Source organism: Artemia franciscana, chromosome 14 (assembly GCF_032884065.1).
Source record: "Artemia franciscana chromosome 14, ASM3288406v1, whole genome shotgun sequence".
In the NCBI taxonomy this organism is placed as follows: Eukaryota; Metazoa; Arthropoda; class Branchiopoda; order Anostraca; family Artemiidae; genus Artemia; species Artemia franciscana.
In genome coordinates, this window is record NC_088876.1 from 1,873,405 (window position 1) to 1,885,779 (window position 12,375).

General features: G+C 36.7%; 1 protein-coding gene, 1 long non-coding RNA gene and 1 other non-coding gene across 3 annotated transcripts in view; 2 read left to right on the plus strand and 1 right to left on the minus strand.

Annotated features, from left to right (window-relative positions):
- Positions 1-12,375, minus strand: part of LOC136035170 (uncharacterized) — a 74,773-nt gene that overhangs the window by 21,804 nt on the left and 40,594 nt on the right. The window lies entirely within an intron of this gene.
- LOC136035169 (nicotinate phosphoribosyltransferase-like) overlaps positions 1-12,375 on the plus strand; it is a gene marked incomplete in the record, with an annotated part of 75,579 nt that overhangs the window by 21,113 nt on the left and 42,091 nt on the right. The window contains 3 exon segments of the mRNA XM_065716742.1: positions 1,249-1,460; positions 5,007-5,125; positions 10,547-10,746. Of these exon segments, the coding sequence (XP_065572814.1) occupies positions 1,249-1,460; positions 5,007-5,125; positions 10,547-10,746 (531 nt within the window).
- Positions 1,511-1,582, plus strand: Trnap-ugg (transfer RNA proline (anticodon UGG)). Its single transcript has one exon. It is a non-coding gene; the product is annotated as a tRNA-Pro (tRNA).

Below are 12,375 nucleotides of genomic sequence, written 5' to 3' on the forward strand. Positions count from 1 at the left end.
TCGAATTACTTTTTATTCATTTTCCCAACTCAATAAAACTTTCTTTGTTTTCCCCGACCAGCTATTTTTGCCATATTTTTGTTTAACGGTTATTTTCGTGTTGTTTTAGTATTACAATTATTTTCCAGAATCCGGTTATAATTTTTGGACAAATTTCAATCTTTCAGTAAAAATTTGGAATACTTTTTTTTTGGGGGGGGGGGGGTATTTATGAAATAAAATGCTTTAGTGCAAGATTTTCTCTTATTATGAATGTTTTGAGGGGTCACTGACTCTCAAAAATCACATACGTCAGGAGGCGTGTGGTGGAATTGCGCGGTATACGTGGTGCTTTAGGATGTACTCCAGGTGGTGCAAAGTAATGACTCCTCGGAATGTTTATATTTGAAATGAATATTCCAATGTTTTCATGTTTCGCTGACGGAAGCTGTATCCTTGCTTTTTTCTCGGACTTTTTCCTCGGACCATTTTGCCAAGGGTGAATCTCCAGCAGTTTATTTGGTGTGGGGGGAAAGGGGCAAGAGGGGTCCATATCCGGATAGTCAAGGAGTATTGAATAATTTATCGTAGTTCCTCAATTTTGAAATTTTCTACTTATTTAGAGACACTTTTAATGCTTTCTCAAGCCGCTACGCTGCATATGGCGCTGTGTATACAATATTTTTACTATTATACCGTTTTGCTACATATTTCAGATCCTGGCAATTTTACCTATAACCTACACTTCACACCTCCTTAATTCATACTTTAAAGCCTTCTCATCTTCCCTTACTTTACTCTTTTTCTCATATGATGTGTTTTTTTTTACTTATTTTGTAATTTTTTGTAATTTGTAATAAAATGTAAATTTTCTACTTATTTAGAGACACTTTTAATGCTTTCTCCAGCCGCTACGCTGCATATGGCGCTGTGTATACAATATTTTACTATTATACCGTTTTGCTACATATTTCAAATCCTGGCAATTTTACCTATAACCTGCACTTCACACCTCCTTAATTCATACTTTAAAGCCTTCTCATCTTCCCTTACTTTTCTCTTTTTCTCATATGATGTGTTTTTTTTTTTACTTATTTTGTAATTTTTTGTAATTTGTAATAAAATGTAAATTTTCTACTTATTTAGAGACACTTGTTTAGAGACGAGTTGAGGATATAATCATTTTTTCTCCATATTGTGGGGGGGGGAACTACCCTTCTCCCCCGAACGACGCCCCTGCATTTTACTATTATCTTTCTTTCCTTCAAGGGTTCCTTTGATTCGAGTTGAGGGACCCCTTATCGTGGCGCAACTATTAGAAACTACGCTCCTAACTTTGGTCAACTATGCCAGTCTCCTTGCTACCAATGCCGCTAGGTATCGACTAGCTGCTGGAAGTAAAATAATGCTTCTGGAGTTTGGACTTCGAAGAGCGCAAGGCCCAGATGGGGGCCTTTCAGCCTCGAAATATGCCTATTTAGGTAATTATTTTCTTATAATAATGTTTTTTATAAATAATAATTTTACCATCGGCCTGTTGGTCTAGGGGTATGATTCCTGCTTTGGGTGCAGGAGGTCCCGGGTTCAAATCCCGGACAGGCCCAATCTTTTACGCTTTTTCAAATCTGTAAATTCTTATAATGGACAAATTATTCAGAATTTATCGTAATTTTGTCAATTTTAGTAAAATTTAAAGAAATAATATTTTTTTTTAATTTATTCATTCTTACAGCGAAAGATAAAACTGTCTGTCGCACAGGTAGTAACAGTAATGGTGTTAAATTGTAATTTAACTAGTAAAATTACTAGTAAACTAGTAAAGTTCCAATTACTGAAACAGTAACTGTGACCTTTTAATATTTTTCATTGAAATTTAATATAGTATCTTTAGTAAAAATGCCGAAATTCTTAAGGAAATGGCGCTCAATTTAAATTAATAATACACCATTTAAATTTAATATAGTATCTTTAGTAAAAATGCCGAAATTCTTAAGGAAATGGCGCTCAATTTAAATTAATAATACACCATTTAAATTGCCATCGTCAAAAACCCTCTACTTTCCCCACAGTCTCCCAACCCATTACGTAATTACGTAAAAAAATTCAAAGGAGTCTTACCCATTACGTAACCAAGGAGGAGGCTCTGACCCTGATAAAGACTTCTGGCTACAGTATTTTCATTTGTCATTCCCCGAATGAGATGAGACGAGGTCATAAGGAAAGATTTGGAAGAAATTATGACTTCATGGGAGGGGGTAAAGAGTAGAACTTGAAATAGATCAAGGTGGAGGAGGAGTGTGCGTAGTTGTGTTGGCCTCAGGCGGAATTGAGCTGCATTGAGTTGTTGGTATTATCAGCATTATCTCGAAATTGCAGGTAGAAAGAATTTCTCATAATGAAGCTACGTAAATCTTAATGTTTTTTGAATTCTATTCTTTTTTGACGGAGTTGTTTTGAAGCAAAAAAGCCACTTACCTAACTAAAATATACTGATATATTTTAAGCCAGGAAAATACCAGAGGTATTTTAGAGAAAAAAATATTTCACTCAAAATAAAAATATTTTTATTTTTGGTCTGTTCGATCTATGCAAGAACCATTGGAGGAGACCCCTGAAGAATCACTCTGAAGCTGTCGTAAAATTAGTATAATTTTATTAGTCGTAAGACGAACGTCTTACGAGACAAGAGCTAAATACGATTCTTGGAAGTATTTGGTTATCTCTGCACCAGGCACATACAACGTATCGGTCGATGGTTACGTATCTCAGACGCTGAGGTTCGAAAACTCTATGCCTTTTAAGACGATCACAAAGAAAGGACCACAGAAATTCCTAGGACACACACTACGAAATTTTTCATGGAAACGAAAAACTGGCGGCCAGAAAAAATAATCTGCCAAACATTCAAGAATACCTTTGATCCTTGTGCTGGCTTCCCTTAACTCGGACGTCGCTAGGATAAGGTCGTCAATAAAGTCCTCCAGTCACCAATTGGTACCGGATAGGATCGATTGTCGTCTTACTTTCTTAAAAAGTAGGTAAAGTATCCAAGACAGCTGTCTTAGGTTTATTCAAACCTGAAAGCCACGATTTTCCACTATTTTTTTAGGAGTTTATTCAAAATTGTGAAGTTTTTAGGCCAGTCCCACATTTTTGCCAGTGTTGCCACGTTGGACCGTGAAAATATTGACATGTAACTTATTAGTTAAAGCCGACAGAATTTTCGCCTGTAAAAATTCAATTAATAAAAACATGTCGATTTTAAATGACAGATGCACCTTTAGTGCCATTTAGTGCCATTTAAACCGTTTAGTGCCATGTGTTTGAGATTATTTTGCTGATTTTTCACTCATGTTCCTTTATTTTGAATTGGCTCCCGCGACTACTAGAACTGCATACGAAGGTACTTTTCATTGATAATTGAATTTCTGATTTAACAAAAACAAAAATCAATTTAGTTCCACGGAGATCAATAAATTGAGTGATCTGTGTGACAATTTAAGAGACTTATTGAAAATATTGCTTCATTGAAAACCCGCACATTGGTTAAGTTACTAACTGATCGGCAATGACTAAATTTAAGTAATAACTCCATAGTGTTGTAAACAAATTATGATCTCATTTGTAAGAATTTTGTGAGTACCTCAAGTATACCTGTGTGTATGCGTTTTATGAATCTTTATCAGCAAGGAGTACTCATACAGGTGTACAATCTTTGGAGACAGGGAGGGCGCAGTTTTGTAGGGGGGATGGGGGCAACGGTTACCTTAGATCTAAAAAACACATTTTCTTCTATATTTTCATCTACAAAAATCCAAAAAAAAATGTGTAAATTGGCTCTTAACCAATTAAAACAGTCACTTTACTGTACTTTGTACTTCAAGTTCAGTAGAAATATTCCTTCGATATGTTCAGTGTTTTAAGCCAAAGTTAATAAAAATATTTTCTCTCTAAATTATGGCTGTTTTCCCGCTCCTACCCCTCCCCGTGAATCTTTGTTAACTCCTAGGAAATAGAAACAATAATAAAAGATAACGAAGGTAACTGAATATGGCGGGTGTTCCCCTTTCCATAAATTGAATTCGTGGTCATTCTTATGTCGGTTCTTAAATTATGTTCTGTTTTTTTTTCTGAATTATCTCGAAAAACCAATTCTAGTCACGCTATGATGACTTTCTAAGCCTCTTAGTAAAGAGAGGGGGGTACAACTTCTTCTATGGGCGGGTCTGTCCTGAGATGCATTTAATCTTTACCGAATAATTGGCAAACCAATTCAAAATTTCTCGGAATTCGGGTATCTTGGCTCTATTGTAACACTAGATGGTGGAGCTGGAAAAATGTTTCTGTCGCATATTAAAGGCGTTAAGAGTCTTCACCAGGCTAAAAAAGATGTTATGGGTCAGACATAAGATCTCAGCAAAAACCAAAGTCATAGTCTACATAGCATCAGTTCGAGTTGTACTACTCGAAGTTGTACCAGCAACTCGAGGCTGCGAGACGTGGCCGCTCAAGGCAGAAGAGGCGAGAGCTTGGGACGCATTCGATCACCACTGCCTTCGTTATATAGTCCCGATTTAACAGGAGTACAGAATCGTCAATAGCGAAGTAAGAAGTCGCTGTGACCAGTATGAGGAGCTATCTTTCGTCATCAAAAGACATTGCCTCAAGCTCCTTGGCTAGACGTTGTGTCACCTCAAAGGTACGATATGTCGAAGTGTCCTCATCTGCAAGCCAGCGTTCTCCTGAAGACGAAAGACGGGATGACAGAAGAAGAATATGTGGCAAAAAATCATAGAATATCTAGAACCATGTGGAGACTTTCGGAGGCATGGTCAGATGGGACTGGTTGACGATCGCATTGGAAGCTGTAGCGGACGGATCAAAGTGGTCGTCGGAATTAATTCTAAGACCCGTTGGTACGGGGCTAGACAATTCGTCGTCTGGTTCCCGCCAAAAGTAAGTAAGTAATTTTTTCTTAATTGCCTAGTCCTCCTTCCAAAGTTAAGTTAATTAAACATGGTTTTCAGGAGGCTTTGATGGTTCAAGCAATGTTTTAGCAGGCAAACTTTTCAATATACCAGTTAAGGGAACTCATGCTCATTCTTTTGTCAGCTCTTTCTCGGACAGTGACGATCTTTCAATCAGAGTAAGTTTAGTTATTTCGCTTATTAAACTTGATTAAAAATCAATCTAATTTAATTAGTTCATTAATTAATTGTTAGATAGATTGGATCTTTCAATGAGAATTATTTATTTATTTCAGCCTAATTGAAAATAAATTTAATTAAACTTTTCAACTTTCCCGTTAAGCAGATTGGTGCTTAATCTTTTTTTAGCTCTTTCGTGGTTAGTGACGATCTTTCGATCGCAGAGAGAGAGAGAGAGGGAGAGAGAGAGAGAGAGAGAGAGAGAGAGAGAGAGAGAGAGAGAGAGAGAGAGAGAGAGAGAGAGGGAGAGAGAGAAGTTTATTATTAAATACAAGACAATACAAAATACAATTCAAAATTGAATCACAATCACAATACTTATTCCCCCTCGAAGAGCTTCATGGCCAGGGATACAAGGGGGATGAAGTATATAATTATTTAATGTATAAAATTTAGTTTGATTAATAATCATTTTTATTTAATAAATATATTAAGTTCATTTTTTAGGTAAGATTAATTATTTAGGTAATTAATTTTTATTTTTAGATAATGTAGATCTTTCAGTCAGGAAAAGCTTGTTTATATATTTATATCAGTTTAATTACTAATAAATTTAATTAAGTATTCAATTTCATTAAATCCTTCAGTCAATTCAACAGGTGTTAAGTCCTATTCGATTTAATTAGCAATTAGGAATTCAATCTAAGTAGGTTGTTAAATTAAAGATTTGTGAAATCATTGATTTATTTTTTAAGTCAATCAAAGTGCTAGCATATATCCATTTGCCAATTGATCTATTAGAAAGCTGCGTTGGCCTCAGTGTGCTGCAGTGAGTGGTTAGTAGTGGTTAATCGAAATAAAATAATTCTATTCTTTTTCGTCGTTACGCAGATTATCCCGATACGTACTTTACTAGCAGTGTTTCTACTATTAAAAATGCAATCGCTAACTCTGAACCACTTTTCCAAGATGCTTAGCTCTTGATTAAGATCCCTTAATCCTAAATTATGATGAACAAAGATGGGATTATGCGCAAAAGCCTGTGTGTTTTGAAAGCTAGCTGTCTAACCCAAAATATTCTTCGCTTAAAAAGGCAAGAGTATAATGAGTGCTGAATTCCAACCCTCCTCTACTTCCATTTAAAATGTGTCTGATGCCCCTATCCTCCGTATGTCAAATAAAAGTTCAAACGGGGATAAGTCCTTGTATTACACTCTGAAAAAAGATACAAAAAAATCTGAATATTTCGACCACATACACCAGTGGTCGTCATCAGCCGAAAAACCAAAGGATTACAATTAAAACAAACGTTGTTTTACCGAATAAAATAATTACTTCCGGTTCACAAATAGTTTCTGGTTCATTCACTAGATCAGTTTCAGAGAGTTCATTAACAGGGTTCATTCATTTGAACTTTTATTTTTTCGTCATAGAAAGGCAGCGTGGTCTTAGACAAAAATATCCAATTTAAGGTATTACGTTGGAAATTCCTCCGTCGATAGAGGTTGGATTGGTATGCTCCTCGGATTTGGTATCCCAAAAGATTTAAAGCCAAACACTACACTTGTACAGTTCTATGGACTAGTATTCCCTTTCACAGTTCTTCTGTATTGTTAGGGGCTCGCAGTAGAAACTCCCTTTTACAGTTCTGCTGTATTGTTAGAGGCTCGCAGCGGTAATCCCCTTATATAATTCTGCTGTATTATTACGGGCTCGCAGCAGAAATTCTCTTTTACAGTTCTGCTGTATTGTTAGGTGCTATCAGCAGAAATTCCCTTTTACAGTTCTGCCGTTTTATTAGGGGCTCTTAGCAGAAATCCCCTTTTACTGTTCTGCTGTATTGTTTGGGGCTTGCAGGAGAAATTCCCTTCTACAATTCTGCTGTATTGCTAGAGACTCGCAGCAGAAATTCCCTTTTACAGTTCTGCTGTATTTTAAGGGGCTCGCAGCAGAAAATCCTTTTTACAGTTCTGCTTTATTGTTAGATAATCGCAGTAAAAATTCCCTTTTAGAGTTCTGCTGTATTGTTAGGGGCTCGCAGCAGAAATTCCCTTTTACAGTTCTGCTGTAAGGTTAGGGGCTCGAAGCAGAAATTCCCTTTTATAGTTCTGTTGTTTTATTAGGGGCTCCCAGCAGAAATTTTCTTTTATTTGTCTGTATTGTTTGGGGCTTGCAGCAGAAATTCCCTTTTACAGTTCTGCTGTATTGTTAGGGACTCGCAGCAGAAGGACATGATGCCTGGTATATGGGGGTATTAGCTTATTTTTACGAAATTTTTTTATAAAATGTTTTATCATGTACAAAGTGCCCATCAGTTTTCTATTTCTTGTCCTATAACTCAGAATCTCAGAATATAAAAACTTCGTTCTCTATTCAGTGAGTTTATTATTATTCGGTCAAGTTACCCTAACAATCAGGATAAGCATGAACTATTTGAACAAAAATTGAAAATTTGTATCCGTTGATACTGGTTCTCTATAGCTTCATCTTAATTGGGGTAGTGGCTTGTCTTGATTGGCGAATAAAAGTAGTACAGATTCTTCAAATTTGGTCAATAAACGAATGAGGCAAAAAGTGCCAATACAGTTAAAAGTAAGACCATCCCAGGAGGGTGCCTGATTTCCCTTTCCTAATGGATATTCTGGAACGTCACGTGTACCATGTAGTTTTGCTACACTTGGTACAGTTTCCGCCACGCTTGGCATAGTTTCTGGCATGCTTGGAACAGTTTCCGCCACGCTTGGCATAGGCAATATGATGTACGGGATTTCTGAAAGTAGGCATCCCGTTGAGAACACCCTCCATTTTCTAACGTTAGTTATAATAGCACTTTTTTTTAACGAGTTGATTATAAAAAAGAGAGAAGTGAGTTCACGAGACTTAGTCTCGTTAATTGACCCGTTTTCATTGCCTCCTCTTTGCAAGGTATCTTTCCTGTAAGCTTTTCACTTCTTCAATTCGCAATCCTTTTAACGATCGCAATCTGCTCAAAGCGAAAAATGCTTTACCTTTTGCAGAAAGTTCTATGCCCAGATAGATAACCGTTTGATGGACAACCGTTTGATGGACAACCGTTTGATGGACGACCGTTTTATAGATAACCGTTTGATGGACAGCCGTTTGATGGATAACCGTTTGATGGACAACCGTTTGATGGACAACCGTTTGATGGATAACCGTTTGATGGAATCTTTGGATCGTTTGCACTGAACATAACCAACAAAGGATTAAAAATGACCCTTTGTTAAGCCAATTAAGAGGATGCGGTATCTTTAAGTCATTTCTGCGATCCTCAGAATTAGCTGACCGTCACAAAGACCAATGCCAATTTTTGAATTCTCACAGAAAATTAGCAATCAATGACAGCTGTCGAGAAAATGTGGTTTTCACCATAAGATTTGACTGAAAAGACATTGAAGTTCTAGATTACTTTTTATGGCAAATTTTTCAGTCAAGCTTTTAGTCAAGCATGTGAACATAATCAAGCATATGCAGGTACAGCATTATTTCAGTTAAATAGTCTTTAGATATCTAGCAACTACTCTCTGAAGACTACTCTCTACTCCACTCTCTGAAGTTGAAACTGTGCCTTATGAATGGCAACATAATATCCATATTGACACAAGGATACGAGTCCTGGAGTCTGTCTAGAGCTGAAGAGAAAAAGCTACTTCGATTAGAAAACAATTGCCTGCGAAGAATAATTGCGATTTGCTGAGCTGATACTCCCGGATAAATGTAATTTGCTGATAAACCTGAACACTTGCTTAATGTTTATCAATAAGAAAGCTCGAATAATCGGTGATGTTCGACTTAGAAGGTGGATATACTGGGGTAACACGGCTCAGATGAGACAAGGACGACTTCCCTAGGACGCTTAGTCTTCTCTTGGCCTTCGTAGGAGTGATAGACAATGGGTTGCAACTACTCTCTGAAGACTACTCTCTACTCCACTCTCTGAAGTTGAAACTGTGCCTTATGAATGGCAACATAATATCCATATTGACACAAGGATACGAGTCCTGGAGTCTGTCTAGAGCTGAAGAGAAAAAGCTACTTCGATTAGAAAACAATTCAATTGCCTGCGAAGAATAATTGCGATTTGCTGAGCTGATACTCCCGGATAAATGTAATTTGCTGATAAACCTGAACACTTGCTTAATGTTTATCAATAAGTAAGCTCAAATAATCGGTGATGTTCGACTTAGAAGGTGGATATACTGGGGTAACACGGCTCAGATGAGACAAGGACGACTTCCCTAGGACGCTTAGTCTTCTCTTGGCCTTCGTAGGAGTGATAGACAATGGGTTGCAACTACTCTCTGAAGACTACTCTCTACTCTACTCTCTGAAGTTGAAACTGTGCCTTATGAATGGCAATATAATATCCATATTGACACAAGGATACGAGTCCTGAAGTCTTTCTAGAGCTGAAGAGAAAAAGCTTCTTCGATTAGAAAACAATTGCCTGTGAAGAATAATTGCGATTTGCTGAGCTGATACTCCCGGATAAATGTAATTTGCTGATAAACCTGAACACTTGCTTAATGTTTATCAATAAGTAAGCTCAAATAATCGGTGATGTTCGACTTGGAAGGTGGAAATACTGGGGTAACACGGCTCAGATGAGACAAGGACGACTTCTCTAGGACACTTAGTCTTCTCTTGGCCTTCGTAGGAGTAATAGACAATGGGTTGCTATAGGTTGTCCCCTGAAGATGAGACAAGAGTTATATGATCATCTCGCAATGAGCTGGCGTCTGGTACAGAACCGTCCGACGTAGAGGTCAACCGTTGCTGCCCCATACGCCACTAGGTGTTGGAGGATCTAAGTCTAAGTAAGTCTTGTAAATCAAAGTGGGTGACACTGCAGAGAACTCTCGAAACGGTCAAATTGATCGAATAATACTTCCTTTGAGCTGATTTTAGCGTTTTGCGAGCATGTGTGCTAGATCATCTTTAGGAACTGACCTTTGCGGAACTTAAAAATAAAAGTCTGTTCCATTTATTCGAAAAAACAATTCACAATTTTTGATGATGCAAGTTCCAAACTGAATATTTGTATCTCCGACACAAATCGGGAAAACTTAAGTGGTTTTTCTGAGATTTCTGGGAAAGTAGGTGTTGGCTTGTAGTTTCTGTCGTTTATTCAGGTTTCTTACCCAAGTTCTAAAATTTATAGCAAGACAGCCCAATTAATTTTGAATAGTTTGACCACACAAACTAAAAACCTTTTGTAAAGAATGAGACAGAATGTCAGATCCTCTTAAGGCAAAGTTTTGGGATATACAATTTAAATGTTTACAATCTTTGGACTTGTCATTTTGCGGTGACAATTATCACCGCAATTCTCATTCTCAAAATCTTTTTTTTCCGGAAACGGTTATTCAAGAGATATATTGTCTATATTTTTTTCCTAGACACTAGAACCCCGTGATGGCATAATACTGGAAAGTAAGAATTTTGTTGACGACTGCATAGCTTGGAGAACAAAAGTGGCAAAAACACTAGCCGTCTTGCCAGGACAAGCCAATGATGGCGAATTGGCTGCATTTGCGAGTTTTGCCATTGCTTTCCCTACTTCCTTTTCGGCATTAGTTGACACGTACGATGTTATAAGGTATTGTCAATGTGCTTTAGATGTGGCTTTCATCTCTTTTAGCATTGAATATTATCCTAGTATTGTATTTAGTGTTAAGATTTGAATATTGTTGCTTACTGTCCTCATTCTTATCTCTTGTATATTATTTTCTGCAATTTTAGAATGAATGAATGTCAATCGAGTTCAACCAGTTGATGGCTAAAAATCAGGGACTTGCGTAGGGTATGGGGCTTTGGATCTCTCACTCCAAAATCCTAAATCTGTCCATATTTTAGGCATTTTTTGTTACCAAATAATTTTGGTAACAAAAAAAAAAAACCCAAAAAAAAAACTCCTGCCTGTGTGCCTGGCTTAAATGTTTTATTCGAAGATTGTTCTAAAATAATAGGTGGCATATAGAGCTGGTAAATTGTGGTAAAACTGAGTTAAATGAGTTGCTCGTCTAAAAGTATAGGCTAAAACTGATGTTTTTAACTTGTTTGATAAACTGAAACCAGTTGAACAGTTTAAAAAGGAACAAAAAAAAACAAATGAAATGGCGATAACCCAAAACCAAGGTTCATATCCAGGAAGAGGGTTAGGGGGTTTCCTCCTTCCCCCTTAAAAAAAAGTTTGTTCGACACGTGAAAACGTAAAAAAATTCATATAAACAAATCTTGGTTTTAATCCATTTTCACTCATTCGAAAACAAATTTTCAACCATTCATTTCATCTGGTCTGCGTCAGTATAGTCCCATCTAGAATTTTTTTTTTCAGAATTTTTTGAATGAGTATAGCCTTTGGGGGAAAGGGGGAATTGAGGGCTGTAAAGTTGTGCTTATATGTGGTAGTTTTAGGTTTCATTTCTTCAACCGATAGTAATTTCTGCTCGAATTTAATCAGCTCATTAGTTCATTTGCAAACACTTTTTTTATTTAATTCACATCCTTGTCTTAATTTATTAAATTTGACTTAAACCAATAGGTTTCATTAAATGAAGATAATGAACGAATTTCAAAAAGATTTTGTTCATAGATTTGTTTAAAAAGTTGTCAATTTACACGTCGTTTAATTAAGTTCAGGTACAGTGTTGAACACTCCTCTTCCTTACAGCCTGTCTGCGACTTAATTTTGGTCTCAAAAATATATTCTGGGATGGAGAGGGAGGGCAACGCCTAGGGCGAGGACGTAAACACCTGCTGTGTAGCTTAAGTGGCGGGTAAGGTCTCGTCCATATTGTGTTTTTATGTTACGGTCTTCTCTTTTACTGAAACCTGGAAGGCTTAATAGACCGAGGTAAGATCTTACGTTACCGTAACCTTAAGACAAAACGAAGCACAAGAGCCTTGACGGAAGAAACTAAATAAGTTTCAACTTGTTGCGTTTTTGATTACAGAGAAAAGGTGGATCTTTTCGAAAGGAAATTAATTCAGTTTGGTGAAGCTAGGGAATATTTTTATTGCTCAAAGAAAATAACCTATTCCCAGGAAAAAAAACTAAAAGAAATAAAAAAAAATTTTAAATGAAAATAATTTGAAACAGAACTAATGTCTTTTCTTATGAAAAATTTATGAAACTGACAGTATACAACAGTTCACTGTCACTGTTTGGCGAGGCCATGTTTTGTAAATTTAAAATTGCTGCGAATTAAACGGAACGTAAAGTCTT